General features: G+C 38.3%; 1 protein-coding gene across 5 annotated transcripts; it reads left to right on the top strand.

Moving 5' to 3' along the window:
* Positions 1–1,347: 1,347 nt before the first annotated feature.
* On the top strand, positions 1,348–27,381 carry TCTN3 (tectonic family member 3). 5 transcript variants are annotated; one of them, XR_006701616.1, is made up of 14 exons: positions 1,348–1,695; positions 1,859–1,982; positions 2,318–2,436; positions 3,637–3,764; positions 4,001–4,109; positions 4,514–4,629; positions 5,094–5,129; positions 5,697–5,777; positions 7,406–7,531; positions 8,687–8,794; positions 9,204–9,298; positions 10,019–10,172; positions 10,254–10,355; positions 13,726–13,836. XR_006701616.1 is itself a non-coding variant. In XM_045438349.1 (14 exons), exons 1-14 carry the CDS (start codon positions 1,446–1,448, stop codon positions 26,711–26,713), a joined length of 1,815 nt encoding a protein of 604 aa, XP_045294305.1. In that variant the 5' UTR covers positions 1,349–1,445; the 3' UTR covers positions 26,714–27,381. The 5 variants fall into 5 exon arrangements, 4 of the variants coding, with proteins under 4 accessions (XP_045294305.1, XP_045294304.1, XP_045294307.1 ...); XM_045438349.1 differs by lacking the exon at positions 10,254–10,355 and adding an exon at positions 26,477–27,381 and having other exon boundaries at positions 1,349–1,695; positions 5,703–5,777; positions 13,726–13,863; XM_045438348.1 differs by lacking the exon at positions 10,254–10,355 and adding an exon at positions 26,477–27,381 and having other exon boundaries at positions 1,349–1,695; positions 13,726–13,863.
* Positions 27,382–27,494: the final 113 nt, after the last annotated feature.

Raw genomic sequence — 27,494 nt, 5'->3', positions numbered from 1 at the left:
TAACATTTATGTTAATCACACTTCAATAAAAACTAAGTAAATAACTAAATAAAAATACGTTTGAGAACATTTATACCACAGACATACATTTAGCTACTGATTTCAAAACATTAGAATATCAATACCTTGCCAGAGAATGTGAGAAAGGTCGGGGATCCTAAAATTTATCTGCCTATGTTTTTCACTTGGAAAAGGAGGTAGTGGCTAGAGGTTAGGTAAATACACCAGATTTTAAGTAACTCCTACCAGATCTCAGTTTCTACCTCCAAAATAAGCAACTGAAATAATACAGATGTCAGACCTGTGCAGACTGAGGAAAACATCGGGTCTTAGCCGGAGCAAGATTTTGATCATCCAGAGTTGCACTGTCCAAATGGTAGCTGCTAATCACATGTAGTTATTTAACTTTGAATTAATGAAAATTTTTAAATTAAGCTCCTAAGTCAAAGTAGCCACATTTCCAGGGAACAGCAGCCACATATAGCCTGATTATATATAGCCACATATATAGCACTGAACATGCAGATAGAGAACATTTCCAACATTGCAGAACGTTCTATCAGATGGTGTTTCAGAGAATGAGAAGAAAACACTGCCACTCCTGGGAAAGACCAAAACTTTCCCAAGAGGGCTACAAAAAGTGGCGACTATAATAGCAAAAACTAATTTTTCTTCTCTCTCCCTTGGCTATTTCCATCCCTGCTTCTTCTAGAAAATCTGTCTCTCCTTTCTCTACTCTTTCTCTCCCTCGCTTCTCACATTTTTTGCTACCCCATTTCTCACCCCCTTCTTTATTTTTTCTAATAACAGCTACACAGTCCACAGGTAACGATTACAACATTTATTGAGGTTTAACTTTTTTAATATTTCTCAATGTTAAAATTTAAGAAGCCGAATCTTTCCGTTTCCAAAAAATACAATATTTAGAGGTGACTTTTTTTTAAGGTATATATGAACTTCAGTGTATTTTCTTCCCCGAGATCATTATTTTTCCTTAGAAAGAGTTTCTCACCTTCAGAACCCCGGGTGGAAGAGATGTACAATTCTCGCTCCAGCCTCTAGGGTTTCCCTCTATCGAGGAAGGCCCCAGTCCTGTGGGCCGCGACGCCGGCGCCACACTCCGAGCCACCTGTCTTTCCGCTGACCTTCTACTGTCACCTAGCGGAGAGAAGGGGCAAGGGCTCCTCCGAGAGTTTGGCCGTTACCAAGCGACGGAGGCGGGGCGCGGCCGGCCTAAGGAGGAGGGCGCACGCTAAAAGCTGTTAAAAGAGCTGTAACAACGCCGCTTTCTATTGGCTGAAAAACTCTCGGCCATAGCCGTGAACCAATGAGCAGGTGCATGCGGAAGACGTCAGACGCGATGCGACTCCTTCCACCATCCTCCCCCGACGCGCCTCGGGACCGCTGAAACCCACTTTAAACTCGTGGGGGTCTTGACTTCCCCCATGTGCATCCCGCAGCTCATGCTACTGCAGGTGTTCTTCCTGATGGTTCCCGAGGGCGTCTGGCTTCAGCCTTCCTCTCCGTCAGGGGCTGCACCCACCCCTTCGGACGTGGGGCCAGCGTCGCCTGGAGGGACCCTTCAATCCTCGGAGGGATCTGAAACTCCCTGGCCTGTGCCTGGAATCTCTACGGTGGGCCCTACGGTTGTGACCCCCTCTGCACCTGAGAATGGGACCGTAGACCTCTTCCCAGGTGAGGGGAGGAGATGCGGGGATGGAAAACCACTGCCTTAGATCTAAAATTCTGTGGAAAAAGTGGATTGCCACTAAGTGAGGAGTGGGACTGTCGCAAGATGGGAATTCGCGCTCGGAAGTTTGGGAATCCTCACCCCATTCCCTCTGCTTTACCTTCATAGCCTTACCGGTTTGTGTCTGTGACTTGACTCCTGGTACCTGCGACATAAATTGCTGTTGCGACAGGGACTGCTACCTTCTCCATCCGAGGACAGTTTTCTCCTTCTGCCTTCCGGGCAGCGTGAGGTGAGCTGCCGTGTGCCGGTAGAATCCTAAAGGAGATTGAGACCCTGTAGGGTCTAATTGTAATAAGTCATGTTTGGAAGTAGGAGGAGTTATCCTTCCTGCCTTCCACCCCCACTTCCACTTCTGTAAGGAGAATTACCTTGGTTTTTCCCAGGAGTGAAGTTACTCCTCGGATTCTCTAGAGCAGGACCCTCCGATAGAATAGGACCTTTGTGTTGTCCTATGGATGCCCAAGGAGGTCTCTCTCAGGCATTGACTGACATCCATGGGGCACATCCTTTGGACCAAACCCTCCACTTCTAAATGTATCTCTTCTTCGTCCTATTTCCTCTCAGGTCTTCGAGTTGGATGTGTGTGGACAACTCTCTTATCTTCAGGAGTAATTCCCCATTTCCTTCGAGAGTTTTCATGGATTCAGGTGGAGTAAGGCAGTTTTGTGTCCTTGTGAACAACTGTGAGTAGAAATGTATTGGCTGTTCATGTTACCTAACGTGACTTTTTTTTTTTAACTTTTTTTTTCTGTTGAATTTCCATCATCTGCCCTCTTCTACCTCTTCACCTGCTCCCTCTCTTTCTCTTAGTAGTGAACGTTTGCAATTTCTTATGCCCTATTGGCTGTGGATCAGAAAACCTGTACAAACCTTTAATTTCAGTCATCCGTGTTAGACATAAGGAGCTGGCTACAGGAACTTAGATACATTTACATGTTTGTTTAATATAAGTTATAGAATTGTTACAAAATATACCCCTTTGGAGTGTCTGAAATTTTAAATGTAGACATTATGAAGTGAAAGGAGGGAAACATAAAGCCAATTACTTGAGAGGTGGAAACATTATTATCAGGACTGATTAGTTGAGGTTTAGAAGAAACAGGAAGGATGGGGCGCCTGGGCGCCTCAGTCGGTTGAGCCTCTGACTTTGGCTCAGGTCATGATCTCTCAGTCCGTGGGTTCGAGGCCCGCGTCGGGCTCTGTGCTGACAGCTCAGAGCCTGGAGTCTGCCTCAGATTCTGTGTCTCCTTCTCTCTACCCTCCTCCACTCATGCTCTCTCTGTCTCGACAATAAATAAACATTAAAAAGAAGAAGAAGAAGAAGAAACCGGAAGGAGAGGACAAATTGAATGTTGTCTCTAGCTTTGCCATGTTCTGACGGAAACAGTACCTTTTTGTTGTACTAGAGACTCATCTGGTATGGGGCAAATGTGAACATTATTGAACCTCCTGTCTTCATCGCAGTCTGCTAATCACTCACATTCCTGGCATTAAGGACATGGAACTGACTGGTATTCATTGGCCGTATTCTTATCTTAGATGTCAATAGTAAAACAATAATTCCTTTAACAGATTACACATAAAATAGAAGGCGATAAAAATCACACTTGTTCTCTTTGAAAGTGGAGTGTTATTGATTGGGAGTTCTCTGGGAAAATGTTCTATAACTTACACTGAGTAGCGGGAATAAAAGTATATAAATATGTAAAAAAATCTTTTGAGTTTATACTTAAGATGAGTGCATTTGCATACTTTGCTATGTATATATTATGCCCCAATAATATTTTTTTAAGTAGTTACTTGGCATGCCAGATATTTTAAAATAAATGTTTTTCTTTTATCTAAACCCCTTTTCATTTAAAAAAAAAAAAAAAAAATTCTAGCAAGATTAAACTATTTCCAGAAGCTCCAAAAGGTCAATGCAACCAACTTCCAGACCTTGGCTACAGAGTTTGGAGGCGAATCATTCACTTCAACATTCCAAACCCAGTCGCCACCACCTTTTTACAGGGTGAGCCTGGGGATAGGGATGGGATTGTTTGGTGTGGTTTTTCCCTCGTAGCTGACAATTGACGGGGTATCTTTGAGGTACCCCGCTGCAACTAGGTAAACCATTGTCAACTCTTTTAGAAGGCAGTATTGTCCATATTAACAAGTCATTGAGTTAATTTTTGTTTCTACTTTTTCTTTTCTGGTAGAGTTCTGTCCAATCTCACTGTGGATAAATTTCTACTGTACTTTATTCAGGCTGGGGACCCCATTTTGACATATTTCCCCAAGTGGTCTGTAATCAGCTTGCTGAGGCAGCCTGCCGGAGTTGGTGCTGGGGGGCTCTGTGCTGAGAGCAATCCTGCGGGTGAGTCCAAAACAAAAGTGCCAACCTTTTTGTTCAATTTAAAATAGGCTTTCTTGGGGGTGCCTTGGTGGCTTAGTCAGCTAAGCATCCAGCTTCGACTCAGGTCACGATCTCATGGTTCGTGGGTTCGAGCCCCGCTTTGGGCTCTGTACTGACAGCTCGGAGCCTGGAGCCTGCTTCGGATTCTGTGTCTCCCTCCCTCTCTGCCCCTACCCCACTCACGCTCTGTCTCTCTCTCTGTCTCAAAAATAAATAAACATTAAAAAAAAAATTACAGAAAATAAAAATGAAAAATAGACTTTCTTAGAAATCGTTTTTAAAAAAAAACCCTAAAAAAAGTTGTTTTAAATAAAAAGAAAATAGACTTTCTTTTTTATCACTCCCTTAATTCTTTGTGTTCTAAGGTTTCCTGGAGAGTAAAAGTACAACCTGTGCTCGTTTCTTCAAGAACCTGACCAATAGCTGCACCTTGGATCCAGCCCTCAATGCTGCCTCTTATTATAACTTCACAGTCTTAAAGGTGGTGTCCCTACCCTCCAAGTCAACATGCTTCCCACCATTGGGTTGTGGGAAAAGCACTGAACTGAAAGTCAGAATGCCTAAGAGCTACAAAAAAGGCAGAGGGCCCAAAAACCCTGTCATCTAAAGAAAGATGGAAGAATAGAGGATATACATCCAGGATAAGAGATTCTACCCTCCTGGCTAATGGGATTGGCTTGGACGGTGGGAGGGGATATCATTTCACTATTTCACCGAAACCTCTTGCTTTTGCCATTCTGTAGAGCTCTGCTCAGAGCAGGCGTGTCACAGTCCAATCTCCCCTCAGCTTTACTCATGGCATTTTAGTATTAAGAAGAGTCAGGTGGAAGAGAAGAATCATTCTAATATGTTAGTTTTTCCTCCCCACATGTGAAACCACAAGCTCCTGGAAATTTTCTCTGAGGTCTATGCACACTCATGGTTCTTGCTGTTCTCTTATTCTAGGTTCCAAGAGGTATGACTGATCTGCAGAATACGAAGGTACGACGTTGTTTATCAGGAAAAAATAAGGAGACTATTTGGTCCATTTGCATCTGAGGCAGTTTCAGTCTAGATTGTAGTTGTGAAAGGAAATCTGTGTGTGAATATCAAACTGTTAGGTGTGGACGTAAAACATTTTCCCATGTAAGTTCTTTATGATTAATAAGCATCACATGAAATAAAAATTCACAAGGTGTTAGATAAGTTTCAGAAACATTGGGTTAAGTAAAGTTAAACATTATATTTAGAGGGGTCTTCTTGGAGTCTTTAATGTGCTATAGGACCCTGGTACTCTCTAAGGGGAATACCAGATATAGTATTCCTAAAATTTATTTGACCATAGAACCTTTATTTTATATCCAGTAAAATTAAGGACCTGAGAAATATGTTTTGAGAAGTGCTGATTTTAAATGATTTTTTTTTTTTATCTTAAGTTGTAGGCTGGCAATGGGAAGGAGAGAGGAAGGTGGTGATCAAAAATGAAAAATACTCATTTCAATATTATATGTAGCTAGAAGAGAAAATACTGCTTTCAATCTCAGTTGATTCACTTCTTCTCCTTGCTAGTTCCAGGTTCCTGTAACCCTTGTCTCACAGGCTGGTTCTCCTCTCTTGTCTGGAAACATTTGTCAGAATGTGGTTTCCCAGGTAAGGATGCTGATCTCAGATTCTGGACTGTTTGTTGGTTGTTGATGTGCCTCATCTTCCATTAAGTACCAGACCAACCCCACAGGAATTTTTGTGCATGGAACTTAACATGTCAAAAGCTGAGCCCATCACCTTCCTCCTACCATGTTTCAGTTTCCATTGCTGCCTTTCTCCCATATTTCACACCCAAAAGACTAAGGTTACTTCTGACTTTTCTATCTTTACCTATTGGCGGTTTATTATAGTTCATACCACATTTTCTTCTCCTGAAAAAAACTAGTATCATCTGAAAATCTGAAATAGAGGAGTCCACTTCTTTTCCTCTATTCTCCCTTTTAATCAAGCTACAGAAGGAAGAATTGTCTTAAGCATCATTTTAAAGTCTTCTCAGAAATCTAAGGTTACCTTCAATTGCTTATGACTTCCATTTCCAGCTACTATCTTCACTCATCCTCAGACATTGGGAGAATCAAGTAAACCTGGTGTCCATTCCATGCTCCCCTCTCTACTCATCTTCTCTGCACACAATCAGAACTCATTTTTCTTCCCTTTCGATCCTTACCATAAACTCACTTCTCCCATGAACCCTGTCAAAGAGTTTTCAAACCCTTTCAAAACCCTTTCAAAGATCCAGTATCTTTTTGCATGTGTAGATATAATATGAAGTCTACTACTTTATCTTTTTTTTCAACGTTTATTTATTTTGGGGACAGAGAGAGACAGAGCATGAACGGGGGAGGGGCAGAGAGAGAGGGAGACACAGAATCGGAAACAGGCTCCAGGCTCTGAGCCATCAGCCCAGAGCCCGACGCGGGGCTCGAACTCACGGACCGCGAGATCGTGACCTGGCTGAAGTCGGACACTTAACCGACTGCGCCACCCAGGCGCCCCTATCTTTTCATGGTATTCGTGTTTAGCATTTTTAAGATTACTTGTTTAGTTTCCCTCGTTCAGTTATTCCTTTTATTGAGATATAATTGACATATTACATTGTATTAGTTTTAGGTATACCACATGATAATTTCATATGTTACACTGTATTAGTTTTAGGTACACAAGGTGGTAATTTCATATATATATATATATATATATATATATATATATATACACACACATACATATTTAAGTACACCACATGATAATTTCATACACACACACACACACACACACACACACACACACACATAGTGAAATGATCACCAGTTGAGTTTAGTTGATATTCATTACCACAGTTACACATTTTTTTCCTGCAGTGAGAACTTAAGATCTACTCTCAGCAACATTCAAATATAAATATACTACTGTTAACTGTATTCACTATGCTGTACACTCATTTAGTTATAATAAAACTCTTAAAGACAGAAAATCTTCTGTATAATTGGCCCATTAAATAATTTTTAGGGGTACCTGGTTGGCTCAGTTGGTTAAGCGATCAACTCTTGGCTCAGGTCATGATCTCATGGTCATGAGATTGAGCCCCACATCAGGCTCCACACTGGGTATGGAGCCTGCTTGAGATTTCCTCTCCTTCCTCTACCCCTCCCCCTCTCACATATGCACTCTCTAAATAGATGAATAAATGAGTGAATAAATAAATTTTATTAATTGATTTTACTTTTGTATTTCAGGTCATCTATGAGATAGAGACCAATGGGACTTTTGGAATCCAGAAAGTCTCTGTCAGTTTTGGACAAACCAACCTGACTGTGGAGCCAGACACTTCCTTACAGCAACATTTCCTCATTCGCTTCAGGGTTAGGGCCCTTCTTCTATAGTGGATTGAGACGGCAAGAAATAGTGGGTTAGAAATAGTTCCTGGGCTTCTCTGATGCATGCAAAATAGATTAAGAATATGAAGGCCTAGTTCAGTCTGTCAACTGAGGCCTCAACATTTGCTATTCCATAATTTAACTACAAGTGATAGAGATTCAACATTTATCCAGTAAAGTTTCTGTGACTCTCTATCTGGCCCCAATGAAGCAGGACTTTAGTCTCAAATCCAAACTCTTTTTTTAAATAGTCACTTTGAATCATAAACTCAGCCAACCTCCCACAGAAATTCTTTAACTAGCTTTTCTTATATATCTGGGCATTTGGCAAGTTTTTGTTTGTTTTTTACTTTTACTCTTTATATTTCTGTACTATTTAGGTGCTTATGAATTTTTGCCTGTATGTATTTATAAACATGTCAAATTATTATGTGATGGCATTTAGCATTTTATTCATTTCCCACTTAATCTAATTTTCCAATCTTGATCACGATCTTTTGGCTTTCTTCTTTATATATATATATATAAATATAAATATAAATATATATTTAATATATATATATAAATATATATTTATATAAATAAATATAAATATAAAAAATATATATATTAAATATAATTTATTGTCAAATTGGTTTCCATACAACACCCAGTGCTCATCCCAACAGGTGCCCTCCTCAATGCCCATCACCCACTCTTTTGCCTTTTTCTACTTTCTTTTGACCCCAGCAGAATCTGGTTTCTTCTCAACTCTGCCCTCAAATGATCAACCAAGTCTCATGTCTCTCACAGTTTATCACTGGAACGTCTATATTAATTAAAAGATATTTCTAAATTAAATTTAAATTCCTTAACTGATAGAAGTTTTTGAGAAACAAAAGGTTGGTAGATCCTTGGTTGTAATCCTTGGTAGGAGTAGCATACAGTGAATTCCAATATGCAGATCACTTGGGACCTATTTTAGTGAATGAAAAAGTAAAAGATGTTGGGGAGTAGAAATTTCTGCAAAATGCTCCGCTGTGTGAGGGAGCCAGATTGTTCAGTGCTGCTAAGTTACTGCAATGCCATAGAGAAGGGTATGAAGCCACACAGTGGAGCGTGCTTTTCTGTGCAAGTGACTTTTCTTCGCTCTTTGTGCAGGCTTTTCAACAGAGCACAGCTGCTTCTCTTACTGGTCCTAGAAGTGGAAATCCTGGCTATATTGTTGGGAAGCCACTTTTGGCCCTAACTGGTGATAAAAGTCACTCTGTATCCTTTTTGGGACTTGGGTAGTTCTTGCAGAAAAGCTGCAGCTGCTGATCTTTTGGGTTTGCCAATTCTGAGGTCCCCTGATTTTTTTAGGTATTCAGGACTTCCTTTACCAAACCATTAATACCAACCATTAATACATTATATTCTCAAAGTCGTTGCTACCAAAAGCTGAAGGTGTTTGTTTTAAGGAAATAGTTATATACTGGTGTGTGGGTAGACATTTGGGGGAAAATAGTAATTGTCTCTTGTGTTTTTTAACTACTAGAGGGAAAAAACAAATTTGTAACTCGAAGAATGTTATGATAATAGTAAAATATAGTGTTAAAGGAATAATAAGAGCATAAATTTTCCAACCTGCCTTCTTTTTCTTCTGTTAACTCTCCTTGACCATCACTTTCCACCTCAGATGACCCTCTTGCAGAGCCAGGGTGATGGAATCTGCTCTGTTAAGAAACGTGAAGTGCAATTTGGAGTGAATGCAATATCTGGATGCAAGCTCAGGTAATTCTTTGCTTCCACATCATTTCCCACAATTTTGCCTCTCTCTGTAGGGAATATGTTGATAAGGACAACTTTTATATTTTGAATGACAATGCTAGTTAGGAGTAGTTTTATAATCTATATAATAGTAATATTGCTTTTCTGACAGTCTCTTATACCTACTAATAAGGATTATTTCTTCCAATTTATTTTGTAATATTTAAAAAATTTTTTTAACATTTATTTATTTTTAAGAGACAGAGTGTAAGCGGGGGAGGGGCAGAGAGAGAGGGAGACACAGAATCCTAAGCAGGCTCCAGGCTCTGAGCTGTCAGCTCACAACAGATGTGGCGCTTGAACCCATGAACTGTGAGATCATGACCTGAGCTGAAGTAGGACACTTAACTGAGCCACCCAGGTGCTCCTATAATATTATTATTTTTTTTTTTAATTATTTTTTTTTTCAACGTTTATTTATTTTTGGGACAGAGAGAGACAGAGCATGAACGGGGGAGGGGCAGAGAGAGAGGGAGACACAGAATCGGAAACAGGCTCCAGGCTCTGAGCCATCAGCCCAGAGCCTGACGCGGGGCTCGAACTCACGGACCGCGAGATCGTGACCTGGCTGAAGTCGGACGCTTAACCGACTGCGCCACCCAGGCGTCCCCCTATAATATTATTTTTAACGTTTGGATCGATATGTTAGCATTGAACTCCAGCCTCCATGGTGTTTCATTTCAGGCTGAAAAAGATGGACTGCAGCCACTTACAGCAGGAAATTTATCAGACTCTTCATGGAAAAACCAGCCCAGAACATGTTGCCATCTTTGGTAATGCTGACCCAGCCAAAAAGAGAGAGTGGACAAGGATTCTCAGCAGGAACTGCAGTGTTTCAGTAAGGAGAGAAATACACGTTCTCACAGAAACTCACTTTCCCCTTTTGTTTGAAAATTGTGGATATTAAAATTAAAACCAGCCCTGTTTCCATAGATGATGTGACCCTCATAGAAGGAAGATAATGCGGTTGTCACAAAAGGAAGACTACAAAAAATCATGCCATTTGAAGTTATTATTTCAGGTTAGGTTTATACCTAACTTACTTTCCTTACTTGGAAAAAAAATTTGAAGGTAGAAAATCTAGAGATTGTTCTGTGGTTCAAAATCAACCTTACTTATGGTAAGAGAAAGTATATATTTCAGATATTCTCTTATATTCTTGAATGTTTGATCAACACACATTCTTTGAGGTTGAAATTGTGTTTTCTTTCTGTTACAAAAGTTTACATATTTATATTTAATAAAAATACATTAATAGGTTAAAAATTCAAACCATGTATAAATGGTATTCAATGAAGAGTGAAAACCCCAACACCCCCTTCCCTAGAAGGAAACTCACTTAGCTGTTTCTGTTTGCACTTTTCCTGGTGGCCCACTAGATCAGTGCCAGCAAGTGTGTTACTGGACTCCAGCTCAAGTGACATAAGTAAATCTGCTATAGTATTCTGTCTTCTTCCTCTTTTGCCTAACCCCCTATCTTCTCACTTTAGTCTCAGCTGTACCTTTAATTTTCTTTTCTTTTCTTTTAAAATTTTAAATTGTTGGGGCACCCAAGTGGCTCAGTCAGTTAAGTCTCCGACTTCGGCTCAGGGCATGATCTCACGGTCTGTGAGTTCAAGCCCCACAATGGGCTCTGTGCTGACAGCTCAGAGCCTGGAGCCTGCTTCAGATTCTGTGTCTCCATCCTGTCTCTCCCCCTCCCCCACTCATGCTCTGTCTCTTTCTCTCTCTCAAAAAAAATGAATAAGTATTAAAATATATATATTAAAATTTTGTTTATTTTTCTGTATAAGTAATACATATACTTGGCTAAAAATTCAAAAAGTACAAAATAAAAATCTGTGTCTCAGACAGCTCTTCCCTTCCACAGAAGCAACTGAAATTACTAGTTTCTTTCCTTCCACAGATACTGCATGCTCACAAAAGTATATACTCTTGTACTTTTTTTATCCACATGATATAGCATTGTAGACACTGTCCTACACCTTGCTTTTCTCACTTGATCATAGAGTGTGTTCCATATCAGTACATAATGTGCTTCCTCATTCTTTGCACAGTATGGCTGCATAATATTCCATTACATGGATGAACCATAATTTATTTATGCAGAGTTTTTGGTAGACATTCAAGTTGTTTTCAGTCTTTTGCTGTCATACACAATGCAGCATTTTGTATCCTGGTTCAGGCAACATTTCATACATGAGAGAATAAACCTATATGATAACTTCTAGAAGTAGAATTGCTAGATCAAAGGTATGTGCATTTAAAATTTTAATAAATATTATCAATTTATTCCCCATACAGGTTGCACAAATTTACAGTCCCATCATTCATCTGTGACACTGCTTTTTTTCCCCTAACCCTCTTTAATACTATGTCATAAAAATTTTTAATCTTTTTTCATAAGTGAAAATTAGTATCTCAGTGCGGTTTTATTTTTCTCTCACTGTGAGTAAGGTTGAGTATTTTGATATATGGTTGAACAATTTGTATTTTATTCACTATTATCTATCTATATTCCTTGTCCATTTTTATTGAATTACTGTGTTATGGCTTATAGGAAATCTTTGCAAATTTGAGAAATGAACTCTTTTGGTATGATTTGCAGATATTTTTTCCCAGTTTGTCATTTGTCTTTTGACTTTGTTTTCTGGTGTTTTTTTTTTATATTGTGAAAGATATCGATTTACTTTTTTTATTTAACCTTTCAGTTTTGGTTCAGACTTTGAAATGCCTTTCTCTTTAGAGATTATTTTGAAAGTTCCCTTTTCTCTTCTGCAGCACTATTATGACTTTATTCCTTATATACTTCTTTCCTTTTAAAAAGTCTTGGGGTAAGTAAACACGTATACTTGATCCAGGCTTTGGGCAACTGAAGTCCAATCGAGTTCTTGTAAATCTCCCACAGAGCTCTACAGAGGAAGTGTGGTTTGGGGTGATTGTAGCTGAGAACAGGAAGAGGATGGTTAGTGACAAGGTTCAGATTATACTGGAACTACTCTTTATTATTTTTTTTTGCCTTAAGCCTACAATTTGTATTTTTAAATCACATTTTTGAAGAACATTTGACAACATAGGAAAGTATTCCTAACGTAGAATAAATGAAAAGAAAGATGTTTTAAAATATTTGGGACAAACACATGAAAGACTCAACATTGTTAGCCATTAAGAAAATGCAAAATTACAACGAGATACCACTTCACACCCATGAGGATGGCTATTCTTAAAAAAGAGACACTAATGAGTGTTGGCAAGGGTGTGTGGAAACTGGAACCCTCGGACATTATTGATGGGACTGCAAATGATGCAGTCACTTTGGGAAACAGTTTGTTAGTTCCTGAATAAAGTAAGCTTAAATATGGTCTGTCTGTCTCCCCCCATTCCTATATTATTATTGCCAGTGTCTGAGCCTTACTCTAAAAAGGTATGAAGCTAGGAAAGCACAAGGCATATTTGAGGATAGTGCCTTGTGTCTGCTAGGTTATAGTAACCTCCTGATTGATGTCCTCACTTCCGGCAATCCTTCTTACCTCTTGGAATTAATCTTCCTGGAGTTGGACTTCATAATCTAACCCTGAAATGTCTTCCTTTACCTTTCACTGGTCTGGGTACAAATCCTTTGCTTTAGTCAAGTGGTCTGCTCAAGGCCAGTGCCTCCATCATGCCTGGCACATAGAAGACACTCAGTAACTATTATTCAAATTAATCAGTGAATATCCCTCCATGACATCATGTGCTGGTCTAGTTCCACACCTCTTTTTTTTTTTTTATTTTTTTTATGTTTATTTTTGAGACAGAAGGAGACAGAGCATGAGTGGTGGAGGGGCAGAGAGAGAGGGAGACACGGAATCTGAAACAGACTCCAGGCTCAGAGCTGTCAGCACAGAGCCTGATGTGGGGCTCGAACCCATGAACCGTGAGATCATGACCTGAGCCAAAGTCGGACACTCAACCGACTGAGCCACCCAGGCACCCCTAGTTCCACACCTCTTTATGTGCCATCTCTCTACCTGAATTTTCCTTTAATCACCATTTCTTCCAGTCACACATTACTCATCCCAGTCCTGTGAAGCCATCCTCAGCCAGAAATGGCTTTTTTTTGGCAGTCCACAGCACTGACTATGCACCGCTACTGAGCACTTCTTATAACCCTTGTACGTGGGTTCACATTTTATTAATCTCTATATTAGTCATTTCCATTTTAGAATATTAATTTTTTTAAGATCAAGGACAATAGTATGGTCTATTGTGAACTTTTGTGTTCTTTCTCTAAGTCCTATTACCTCCTTTGTTGTGTATAACTTTTAAGAAACAATGGCTACTTAATGCATGGTAACTGACTGTAGACAACCATCAGCAATTCAAGCAGATGCTTCTTTACCCTTCTACAGGCTATGCATTGTACTTCCTGCTGTGTCATACCAGTTTCCTTGGAGATCCAGGTGTTGTGGGCATATACAGGCCTCCAGTCCAACCCACAAGCTCATGTGTCAGGAGCCCGATTCCTATATCAGTGCCAGTCTATAAAGGTAAGTTATGGCTCATAAAGTACTGCTAAGCCTTGAAATGCCTAGATGGTCTTACCAGCTATATGAGAAGCAGGTCACTTTTTAACATTGAGAGCCAATTTATGCTACCAGCCAACATTTGGTTAGAGAGAGCTGATACAACTTTCAAGTCAACCTCCTTGCCTGATTATTGAAATTAGCATGTTGTCATGATAAATAGTGTATATATTTTTCCCCAGTTTGTTTTCTTTTTTAATTTCCTGAACGCAGACTATCTTATAGGTTAATTTCATTGCAATTATCATACCAGTGTGGGGCACCTGGGTGGCTCAGTTGGTTAAGCATCCCGTTCTTGGTTTCGGCTCAGATCATGATCTCATGGTTTTGTGAGTTCGAGCCCAATGTTGGGCTCTGCACTGGCAGCAAAGAGCCTGCTTAGGTTTCTCTCTCCTCTCTCTTTGACCCTCCGTTACTCATGCTGTCTCTGTCTCAAAATAAATAAATAAACTTTTAAAAAAAATTATCATACCAGTGTTACTATACCAGTTGATTTAACCACAGAGAACATTTTCCATAACTGTGCATTCAGTATGATAGTCACACATTTATCAGAGTCTGTGAGCCTGTTGATTGCTTAAAGAGATATTGCTGTGGCTAGTTTGTAGTCATCAGTTCTTAGTTGATTGCATTCCATTAAGATAAATAATTTTAGTAGTGCAGTAAACATATACCTATTGTTTATGATATGTGTTAAGCCACTTTAACATCTGCCTTGGTTTTAGTATATAATCCTTAGCTTTAAAATTGCAAAAACAGAGAAATGATTAAGATCTGGTGAACTGATTCACATATAAATTGGCATGCCAGTGTATCAACTTTTAATGATACTTAAAACTAACTGAAATTATTATCTATATGTCATTGCATTTACATCCCAGAAAAGAAATGAACTAGAGACTGCATGTAGGCCAGAAGTAAAATATCTGTAGCTCCTTCTTACGACAGAGTTGAGTACCTTAGCTCTCTATGCCTATAAATGGGGTTAAAAACTCAGGTTACCAGAAACTGTTAGTGAAGACACTCCATTTTTTCTCTGTATTACTGAATAACATAGCACTACTTCTATAAGCTTCATTTAATCAGTTAGAGATCCTGCACTGAACATATGGTTTTGTTTTTCTAAACTATTTATTTGCAAGTTTGGGAAGATATTCACAGGACTGTTCTTTTCTCTCTGAATCTCTCGTTCTCCTAGGCATGGAAGCTACCCAGTGGCTTATCTCTTATCTAGATATTTTAATCATTATCTTTTTTCTAGTATTTAGTAGAAGTTGGCTTTTTGGGTTAGTTTGCCCCCTCTACAAAATCACACTTTGCAGTCAGTCACATCTAACTGGTCTAATTGGTTGACAATTGAAAACTTCAGTTGTGCTTCATTCATGTATAACTGAAGACAGTGCAAAAATTAACTGTGTTGAACTTACTGGAAGTGGTATGGGTTATACCAAATCATGTACCTTTACTTAGGATGATTTAAAGGATTTGCAAAGGGAATTGTGACTATACAAAAATTTTCACCTTGAGGGCTGACTTGAGAAACTTGCCCCTTCCACAGAAGCAACTGAAATTACTAGTCTCTATGTATTTTACAACAACCTACCTTTTAGCACACACATATATAAAAATGAAATATAAAACAATGTTTTTATGCAATGCACAATGTGATGTCTATTCTGTTGTAGTTTATTCTATTCTTTTTTTTTTTAATGTTTATTTATTTTTTATTATTGAGAGAGACAGAGACAGAAACAGAATGCGAGTGGGTTAGGGGCAAAGAGAGGGGGAGACACAGAATCCGAAGCAGGCTCCAGGCTCTGAGCTGTCAGCACAGAGCCCAACACGGGGCTTGAACTCACAAACTGCAAGATCATGACCTGAGCCAAAGTCAGATGCTCAACTGACTGAGCCACCCAGGCGCCCTGTTCTGTTCTTTTCTTAATGCTAGACACTAATGAGTCATAATTTGCAATTTGAAAAACACTTTTAGAAAATACATCTCTGACTACATTTTAAAGCTAATTATATTGTTTTATTTACTAATTTATTTTATTCATTATAACTGAAAGTTGGCAGTGTTTTATATCTCAGTCAAATAGCATATACTAGAATAACTGCCAGTCGAGCTCCCAATCTGTTTTAGTGGTTTTTAATCTTATGGACCCCACTAAGAATCTGTTGAAAGCTATTCACTTACTAGAAAAATGCACAGACATGCAATATTCTTTATATAGTTTCAAGGGATTTATTGATTTCTTGAAGCCAAGCCAAGATCTATACTAGGAAAGGTAAAGAACACTAAATTAAATAAAAATGAAATATACTTGATTTTAGAAACAATTGCTTTAAAGGAAAGGGCTAGGAAGTGGCTGGATTGGGATTTCTCTTACCTATTGAGGTCTTAGAGAATATCACCACCATTGGATCACTGTGACAGTCTGTAAAGTTTTTATCACCAGAGTCTTTCCTTTTCAGGGATCAATCAACCACCATTTGCCTTTATCTCTTAACGAATGATAAGACTATAGAAGTACTCGACCCCTTTCTGTACTTCTTAATAGGCTTTATAGAAGAACCTTACTTAGTTGACTGGGTTGTTTTCTTTTTACCTTTTTTTAAGAACTTTTGAAAGTTATGCTCATTGTTCCATATGTTAAAATGTATACCCACTTGAGGTGTCTCCCTGATACATAATGTTTAACCACATTTATTCTTTAACGTATTAGTTCTGTTTGACTCATTTGAAAATCTTGATAATTTCACTGACATCTTTAAAATACTGAGGGAATTTAAAATTTTTCATTGGCTTCTCCCTCAAATATATATTTGGCCCCAAAAAACATGGAGAACTAATGTGTACATTATCTAGCAGAGTATTGTACATAAATAATTCATTATTTTTTTTAGAAATTATTTCCTTAACTTCACTTTATTTAAATCATTAGTTCTCCTAAAATCATGTTTTTCTAAATATAATTTATTGTCAAATTGGCTTACATACAACACCCATTGCTCATCCCAACAAGTGCCCTCCTTAATGCCCATCACCCACTTTCCCCTCTCCCCCACCCCCAAAATCATAATATTAATATCAGATACCAGCTAACTTCTTAAAGATCATGTACTTATATGAGGAAAAATTACCTTTACATGGATATTTACAATATGCTTTATAGTTAAATAAGTTCTAATCATCATAATAGAAATCACCATATCTGATTGTGTTAGATTAAAAGAAACTCATGAATAAACAATCAGATACAGTTCATTTTTTTGCATTGGATTCTGATTTTGACAATTGTAAATCACATTTTGTAATAGTTGGGAAACTTGAGTATGGACTACATTTTAGAAAGAAATACTAACAGGAAAAGGTAGAGGTTCTTTTTCTTTTTTTTAAAGAAACTTCTAAGCAGCCTGAACAATGTGATTTCACATGGTTAAAAACATATATATGGATCTAGGTATGTATAGGTCAAGATATAAATGTTAATACTGGTATTCTTAGAGATGGAAATATGGTGTTTTTATTTCTCATTATTACTTACCAATAGTCTTAACTTTTTATAATTTACTGCTTTTGTAATTAAACTTCCTTTTTAAAAAAATTTTTTTTAACATTTATTTATTATTGAGAGACAGAGAGACACAGAGCGTGAGCAGGGGAGGGGCAGAGAGAGGGGGAGACACAGAATCCGAAGTAGGTTCCAGGCTCTGAGCTGTCAGCACAGAGCCCGACACAGGGCTCGAACTCACAAACTGCGAGATCATGACCTGAGCCGAAGTCGGTCGCTTAACCAACTGAGCCACCCAGGAGCCCCTGTAATTAAACTTCCTTAAAGTCACTAGGAAAACACCTAGAAATAACTAGATGTTATTTTAAAGATGAATTTATTCAGTTTCATTTACAATAACATGGAAAACATATAAAATACTTAGGAACCAATTTAGCAAAAGAGCAAAAGACCTATTCACTATAAAACATTATAGGGAGAAATTTCAGGAGACCTAAAGAAATGAAGCAATATACCATGTTCATGGAGAAGATGACTCAGCATTGAGATAATCTGTTCCCAAATGAATCTAACAGAATGAATGCAAACCCCCAAAAATCCTAGCAGGCATTTTTGTGGAAATGGACAACCTGATTCTAAAATTTATATGAAAATGCAAAGAGAATAACCAAAACAATTTTGAAAAAGAAGAACAAAGTTGGAGGACTTAACTATTGATTTCAGGATATACTCTAAGTCTCAGTGTGGTACTGGTATAAGGATAGACAAATGGGGGCACCTAAGTAGCTCAGTAAATTGAGTGTCTGATTTCGGCTCAGGTCATGATCTCGAAGTTCCTGAATTCTGGGCTGACAGCTCACAGCCCGGAGCCTGCTAAGGATTCTGTGTCTCTCTTTCTCTGCCCCTCCCCCTCTCATGCTCTGTCTCTCCTTCAAAAATAAACATTTAAAAAAAATTTTTTTTTTTAAAAAAAGATAGGGGTGGATGGGTGGCTCAGTTGGTTAAGCGTTCAACTTCAGTTCAGGTCATGATCTCGCCGTTCGTGAGTTCAAGCCCTGCGTTCAGCTCTGTGCTGACTGATAGCTTGGAGCCTGGAGCCTGCTTTGGATTCTGTGTCTCCTTCTCTCTCTGCCCCTCCCCCACTCACACTGTCTTTCTCTCTCTCTCAAAAAATAAACAAACATTAAAAAAAAATTTTTTAAGGAAAGACAAATAGACCAATGAGACAAAATAGAGTCCAAAAATAGATCCACAAATCAAATCAATTCAATGAGAAAAGGACTTTTTTTTTTTTTTAATTTTTTTTTAACGTTTATTTATTTTTGAGACAGAGAGAGACAGACTATGAATGGGGGAGGGACAGAGAGAGAGGGAGACACAGAATCGGAAGCAGGCTCCAGGCTCTGAGCCATCAGCCCAGAGCCTGACGCGGGGCTCGAACTCACGGACCGCGAGATCGTGACCTGAGCTGAAGTCGGACGCTTAACCGACTGAGCCACCCAGGCGCCCCGAGAAAAGGACTTTTTTAAAAAATAGTTGGTACTGAAACAACTGGATAAAACTGAAACTACTGAATAAACATGGGGAAAAAATGAATTGACTCCATACACAAAAAGTACTTATGCTTGCATCGTAAACCTATATATAAAACCCAGAGTCACAAAGCTTTAAAGGAAACATAGAAGGATATTTTTGCACATTTAAATTAGGCAATTATTTCTTGAATAAGAAACAAATATCAAACCATAAAACTAAAAATTTGATAAATAGGTCTTTATCAAACTTTAAAATAACTGCTAATCAAAGACACCTCTATGAAAATGCATGCTATAGTTTGGTAGAAAATATTTTTCAGTGCATTTTCTGACCAAAGATTAAAATCCAAAATATAAAAAGAATGCCTACAAATAAATCAAGGACCAAAATAAATAAATTAATTAACTAAAAATGGAAACATTGAACAGATACTACACAAAAGGAAATAAACAAATGGCCAGTAAACTTGAAAAGCTGCTCAAAGTCATTAGTCATTAGAGAGATGCAAATTATAACCATGAGATAGCATTCACTAGGAAATGAAGTATAATACTTACTAGAATAACTAAAATCAATAAGACATAACATGAAATCTCAGTTTTCACACATTGCTAATGGGGATGAAAATGGTAAAACCATTTAGTCTTTTACATATTCATCTTCCCTGTGACTCAGCAATTTTACTCCTTGGTATTTACCCAAAGGAAATTGAAACATATGTCCAAAACAAGACCTATAAAGAATGATCATAGCAGCCTTATTCATAATAGCGCAAAACTGAAAATAATCCAAATATCCATCATCAGGAGAATGGGAAAATTGTGATATATTCACACAATGGAATTCTTACAATAAAACAATGAATTACTTGTACACAAAATAGTATACATGAGTCTCAGAAACATTTGTCTTGAATGAAAGAATCTAAACACACACAAAAATAATATTTTAAGGTTCCATTTATACAAAGTATAAGAACAGGCAAAAATAATCTTTAGTGATAAAAGAAAGTGGTTGCTTCTGGGAGACAGACTGGAAAGAGACACAAGGGAACCCTCTGTAATGATGGATATATTGCAGATCTTGTTTTGGGTGTGGGCTATACAGCATATACAGTTGTCAAAACTCATTGAACCAAACACTTAAGATGTGTACATTTTATTGTACACAAATTATACCACAATAAAAAGTTAAAAAGACACAGGAAAGCTGAAAATAAAAGCCACTGATCAGGGGGAAATATTTGCAATAAATGCTTCTGACAATGTTCTTGTATGTAGAATAAAGAGCTCTCAGAGCTCAGTTATGAATCACACACTTGAGCAAAGATGAATTTGTTCTAGTTCATAGTTCTAGCTGATGAAATGTGTAGTTACAAAAACATAAATCTAAGGGATGGTATTCATGGCTCTATTTCTAATAATGATAGTTTCTTTTCATTTGTAATGATTTGACATAGAGGATTAACATACAATGGTTTAGGGGCACCTGGGTAGCTCAGTCAGTTAAGCATCTGACTTCGCCTCAGGTCTTGATCTTGCCGTTTGTAAATTCAAGCCGCGCATCAGGTTCTGTGCTGACAGCTCAGAGCCTAGAGCCTGCTTCAGATTCTGTGTCTCCATCTCTCTCTGTTCCTTCCCTGCTCGCACTCTGTCTCTCTCTCAAAAATAAAGATAAAAAAAAATTATATATATATATATATATATATAATTTGTGATTATAAAGATGTAATACAGTAATATATCAGGTGTACTTCTTATCACCAAAGCCAAACAAAACCTAATCTGAACTTTTCATATTGTTACAAAGTAAATCTTATTTGGGGACAAAGGATTTCGCTCAATATAAACTGGATTGAAACAAATAAAGCTCCTAAACCTCCCAAAGTGTTAAAACAGAATTGTTGATGGTAATTTCTGAAGTAAATATCATAAAATATGATAGTTTAAGGCAGAAATAAATTAACCATACCTAACAGAACTGGATCCACAGTAAAAGAACTGTGCTAACTTGGCTATGTGTCTTTTGTTTGTTTTGATAAGAGAAAGGGGATGACTAGACTTTGAGTATTGTCTTTTTTCCCCAGTGTCCTTGCTACACATTCACTAAACACTGAATTCTCTAATTTTGCTTATACATCACTTTTAAAATGCAAATAGAGGGCGCCTAGGTGGCTCAGTCCACCCGGAGTTAAACATCCAACTCTTGATCTCGGCTCAGGTCCTGATCTCATGGTTCCTGAGTTTGAGCCCTGTGTGGGGCTCTGCACTGACAGTGTGGAGCCTGCTTGGGATTCTCTCTCTCCTCTCTCTCTACCCTTCCCCTGCTCACACTCTCTCTCTCAAAATAAATAAATAAACAAAAAAAAAAAAGTAAAATGCAAATAGAAAAACTTTAGTCTTCAAAACTTATGTATAACACACTGAACTTAAAAACCTTGTTCTTCATGTGGTACTAAAACACAAATTCTAAAATGAGTCGGTAACGTTCAATATTATTCAATGACCTGATAAGTGCATTCAAATTCCTTTTAAGTATTGGACCATTAGATTGTGTTTGTTCCAAACTTCCACACAATTATGGAGGCAATATTCTTAATATATGAAGAGTAAGCATTTAATTTGAAATATTAGTTTATAAACAAATAAGGAATGAAGGAAGCACAAACTTTAAGGATCCTAATTAGGGTGTTGTGGGAGGGATAAGGGGTCAAAGTGATTTGTACTTACTATTAAATAGCTATGGCATAATTTTTTCCTTATGATTTATTATCTCTTGTTACTTTATGTTAGTGTCCTATCCAAAATACCTCTACTCATTTGTCAAAAAAAAAAAAAAAAAATCTTCATTGAGTGCCTATTTTGTGCCAAATACCATGGTTGCTGCTCTAGGTAAAGTGTGGTAAACAAGATAAACATCATCCCTGCTTATGGAAAGTGAAGGACAATACTGAGGCGAAATTTAGAATACTGTTATGGAAATTCATCAGGAGACACTGATAGCTGGGCCCAGGTGGAGGCTGTGAGGGCTGCAGGAAGTAGAGTTCAGGAGATTTAGGGGTGTCACACATAGGACTTGATTGCTTGGATACAGAGGTTGAGGGAGAATGAGTCAAGGATAATGGATCTGTTTTCAGTTTGGGCATCCCGTTCATTTCTTTTCTATTTTATATGTGATACCCTGTTGACTACCAAATGTAATTTGGCTTTCTGCACTTACCTTTCTATTTTTCACCCTCTCCTTTTTTTAATTTGGTGGGTATGCCTAAGGTTTTCTTCCCCTTTCTGTTGTGTTTTGTTATGTCTGTTGTGAAAGACTGCCCTCATGCTACTAGACCCACTTTACCTGTAAAGTGCCTTGAAATACACATCTCCCAAATGGCCCTTAACCAATGACTGAAGGATACAGGAATAGAAAATCCCAGCTCATGGAGCGCCTGGGTGGCTCAGTCCATTGAGTCTGACTCAATTTTGGCCCAGGTCATGATCTCATGGTTCATGGGATGGAGTCCCGTAATGGGCTTCATACAAAGAATGGAGCCTGCTTAAGATTCTCTCTCTCTCTCTCTCTCTCTCTCTCTCTCTCTCTCTCTCTCTCCCTCTCCCTCCCCCCCGCCCCCCCCACCCCCGCCCCGTGCCTCTCTACCCCACCGGCACTCTGTCTCTCTCTAAAATTAAAAAGAAAGAAAGGGAAAGAAAAGAAAAGAAAAACTCACCTCCCTTGCTTCCTTACTTTGTTTGGGTTGAGACAACACAACTTGTTGGGACCGTGAAGCCTACCTTATGTTTCAGAGTTCCCCTGCAGATTGGGTTAATGCTGGATAATGGTATAAATTATCAAATTAATTAGTAATTGTGTAATTTATCAAAATAATACATGTTTTTAAAGTCAAAAAATGCCAGAAAAGAGGATATCTTAACAAAAACTAAAATGTTATATCCCCTCTAGCCTTGATTCTAAGCAATATTGAATAATTACCTCCTGGATCATGAGTTTATAGGTTATCTATTGAATTCTTGTTTTGGTAGATGAGTTTAGCTCTGTTTTTCTCCTCCCACCATTCTCCCAATATATTTTATTATTGGGCATCAAATTTTATTATTTTATTTACATCAAAATATTTTATTAAATATTTTATTATTTACATCAAAATATTTTATTACATCAAAATATTTTATTAAATCAGAGGCACCTCAGTGGCTCAGCCAGTTAAGCATCTGACTTGGGCTCAGGTCATGATCTCATGGTTCATGGGTTTGAGCCCCACATAGGGCTCTCTACTACTGTCAGCACAGAGCCTGCTTTGGATCCCCAGTCTCTGTCTCTCTCAGCTCCTCCCCCACCTGTACTCCCTCTCCCTCAAAAATAAACATTAAAAAAAAAAAAACATTTAAAAAGACTATATTTCTCTAAAAATAAAATACTTTATTAAATCAATATTCAGTGTCTCATTATTTTGATTTTATAAATATGCTGAGCCAACTCATTAAATTTTTGTAAAATTTTTTATTCATTCTGAAATTATTATCATTGTTTTAGTTTTCTTTGAGCTAAAGGCTAAAACGTCTCACGCTCTCCAACATCTCCATAAAATCTCTCTCAATGCAGTTTTCTAAACAGTTGAACTTGCCATATGATGTTATCAGTTCTACTTTTTCCTATGTGTTTTCCTCATGGCGACCTCTATTACCTGAGGTAGTGTAAACGAGTTACTGCCCAGCAGTTGTTATGGAACTTTCCTTTCCTGTCATCCTAGAATTCCTCTTGCTTCTTATGTTAAGATTCACTATTTACTAGACACTACTTTTTTCTTCTTGGTTTACTCTTGTGTTGTGGAGCTCAAAATCTCATAACCTCTGGAAAAAAAATGCACATGTACATTTTTTCTTTAGTTCACATGTCTAAGGATAGCTTTATTCAACCATCATCATTATCATATCAATTATGATTGGTCACCTGACCAGGCATTCTAGATTTTCACTCACAATTTGAAGGCATTCTTCCATTGTCTTCTAGTTTCCAATACTGTTAAGAAGCCATTTTAAGATCTTTTTGCTCCTAGTAGTCTGAAGCTTCTATAATATTATGCCCTTGGACAGGTTTTTTTTCTTCATTCATTTTTAATTATACCAAACAATTTTGGGTTTTTTTACTCTGAGAATTTTCAATTTTCACAATTTTTTTAATAATCAGGCCCCCCCCCCCAACTATTTTCTCTGTTCTCTCTTTTTGTAACTCCTGTTAATCTGTTACAGAGTCACTAGATTGGTTCTCTGATTTTTTTTCTTTTATCTATCTCTTTACTTTTTTATTCTTTCTAGAAGAGTTCCTCAACTTTATTTTTTAACCTTTTTACTGATTTTTTTTTTTTTTGGCTCTCACATTTTTAATATCTAGGAGCGCTTATTTTCTGTTTCATTTCATAATATCCTTTTCTTCTATATATTTAAACATCTGGGGCACCTGGCTATCTGAGTTGGAAGAGCTTGCAACTCTTGATCTCAGGGTCATGAGTTCAAGACCCACGCTGGGTTGTAGAGATTACTTAAATAAAACTTTTAAAAAAATAAAAGTAAAGATCTTAACAACTTCTCATCTTCATCTTTCTTTGTTTCCTCTGAGTTTGTTTATTCTCATTTGGTACAGTTTTTCTTTTTTTTAATATTTTTTTTAATGTTTACTTATTTATTTTATTTATTTAGAGAAAGAGAGACAGTGTGAGCAGGGGAGGGGTAGGGAGAGAGGAGGACACAGAATCTGAAGCAGGCTCCAGGCTCTGAGCTGTCAGCGCAGAGCCCAACTCAGGGCTTGAACTCAAAAACTGCGAGATTGTGACCTGAGCCAAAGTCGGACACTCACCCAACTGAACCACCCAGGCGCCCATGTACAGTTTTTCTCTTTAATGTGAGAAGCTTCCCCCATACATCTGGCAATCTCTAGCTGTCTAACATAAAAGTAAGCTGTTAAGCTCATTGAAAGCTCTGTGATCATCATGAGTGAGATTTGCTGACTGGTGACCTTCACAGTAGAGCAGTTTGGTGCAGTTGCTTTTGGGGTTATAGAACTGCCAGATGTCATTATCTTTCTGTCTTGTTGCTGGAACTGATCATTTTCTTCATAAAAGAGCCTCTTGATTCCTGACTGAAGGGTATGGATGTAAGACCCATCTGTCAGCATCTTGGAACTAGATGAGGGAAGGGATTTCATTATACAGAAGAATTTCCCCATTTTTAGTTCCGTACATCACTCTGTCCTTCTTTATGCCCACTGTCCCTAAATCCAGAATTTCTCTTGTGTAATTGTCCAATGTCTTGTTGAGGTGGGGAAGGAGTAGTTGCATGATCACACTGAGGGGGGTGTCATTCTGGAATCACTTTCTATCCTTACCTCATCCGTGCCTCCATGTTATATCCTATCCTCCCCATTTTCTTTGTCTGGTTACTTTCAGCCAGTCTTCCATGCCTGGCTGGAATCAGGATTCCCTCGTCAGCTTTAGCCTACACTGACTGTTCTGGAATATATATGGTTCTCTCAGTGCCTCAGAAGTAACATTATTTCTGTGACAAGTCCCTCATGAACTTCACTGTTTAAAAAAAGATTCCAAAGAATTAATATGGCCTGCAAGATTATCACAGCACTGGCCCCATACCCATTTTTTTAAGTACCTAGAAAGGTTATTCTAAGCCAAGTTGTGTTCTCACAGCTAGTATTTACTGTTGCCAAAGACCACAGTAGAGAATATGTAGCATTGGAGTAAACAAAGGTAAGTGGAGAAAATACTCCTTTCTGGTTCAACAAGGTATTTATTTACTGTCCAATTATAATTAGAAGTTTGGTAAGCACAGACTTAGAACAAAAGGAATTCTTTTTAGATAAACATGTTCCAGTCATCAGGCTACGACGACATCTACCAAAAGCTATGTGTATTAGACCAGATACTTGAATCAGCTTGACATGGTCCCTTCTGGGAGCATCTGTTTCATTTGACTTGAATTGATGGGTGGTTTAGAGGATCCTTTCTGACCCTGGGATTCTGTGACTCTAATGGGCTTTTTATCTACATTACGGAGTTCTTTGTTTTTTCCTGAAGTCTCACGTTTCTTTCTGCAATTGAAGACGGAATAGAATTGCCACTACTCCTTCCACATGTGTTCTGCTTCAGAGCCTAGAGCCTTCTGGGACTTGATAAGGTGAAGCTGCTAAGAGCGTAACAGCAGCAGTTTTGCCATGTGGCCTCTCTGATATCAGCCAGCTCCCCAGTTGGGGGAAACTATAGAATCAGTCTTTCAGACTTTAAGTAGGTGTAACTGTTCACAGTTCTGGTGTCATGGACTGCTGCTAAGAAATTAATTTCCTTGTATATTATAGAACAAGAACTATGTAGCACCAATATGAGAAAAAGGTATATCTTGCTTAGAGCAATTTGGTTTTGGTCTTTTTTCAGGGAAAGTGATAATAACACTCAAGTTAGAGAGCTACATGAATGGATACCAAGCACTCACCTGTCCTGGATTTTCTTCCTGCAGGATTCCCAACAAGAAACAGAAGTAGCTTTGACAACTGTTGTGACTTTTGTGGACATTACCCAGAAGCCAGAGCCTCCAAGGGGCCAACCCAGAATAGACTGGAAACTACCATTCGACTTCTTTTTTCCCTTGAAAATAGCATTCAGCAGAGGAGTAGACTCTCAAAAAGGTTCAGCCTCTCTCATCCTTATCCTGTGTCTCTTAGTACTTGGAGTTCTCAAGCTAGAGACCAAGTGAAACAAGAAGTATCTGATTTTAGTTTTCCCTATGGGAAGTTCTGAGACAGCCTACTTATCTTGGCAAAATAGGCCCTTACCTGCTCATGACCAGAGGAGAGCATTGAGGATGACAGAGGACCTAACTGAAGGAATGTTTGTATATGAAAGAAGGGATTTTTCAAAAGCAATACAAATATCTTTGTCTTGGCTCTCTGCTTAGGACTGTGCAGACCACCAAGTACACATAAGGTTCTCTACTTCTCAAGCTGAGAACATCAAGAGCCCTTCCTCCAGCCCTTCAGGTTGTGTTGTAGGTGAGTGAAGTTTTGCAAGATCTTCATCCACCTGCTCACAGCCACACATGGGCCCAGCATAAAAAGGAACATGCTCCTGCTGTCCCCTGGATGAACTTGGGAATAGATGCCCTCTGGACTTGAGAGCAGCTCACTGTTCAGCACAGAAAACTGCTGTCTATAGATTTCATCCGGCCCCTCCCTACTCCCTTGGGCCACACACTTTGCCTGGGCATGAGTGGGGAGAGCGATTGTTTCTAGTCAGTTTCCAAAATGAATGTGGAATCCTAGTCCCCCTTTTTTCACTAGCAAATGACCCTACCACTCATTTCTGCATTTTTCCTTCCACTGTGGTGAGAGGAAATAAAACTGATTGAGAGCTTTGTTGTACTAATTCCAGCAGCACACAGAAGCTGACATGTGATCACCTCGTGATAGTTTATCTGTGTGTGAGTTTTAAAAACGGGGGGGGGGGGGGGGGGGAACCTTTCATACATGGCAGAATAG

The sequence above is a fragment of the Leopardus geoffroyi genome, chromosome D2 (genome assembly GCF_018350155.1).
Source record: "Leopardus geoffroyi isolate Oge1 chromosome D2, O.geoffroyi_Oge1_pat1.0, whole genome shotgun sequence".
Lineage (NCBI taxonomy): Eukaryota > Metazoa > Chordata > Mammalia > Carnivora > Felidae > Leopardus > Leopardus geoffroyi.
The sequence above is the reverse complement of the archived record's forward strand: the minus strand, read 5'-3'. Positions and strand labels throughout refer to the sequence as shown.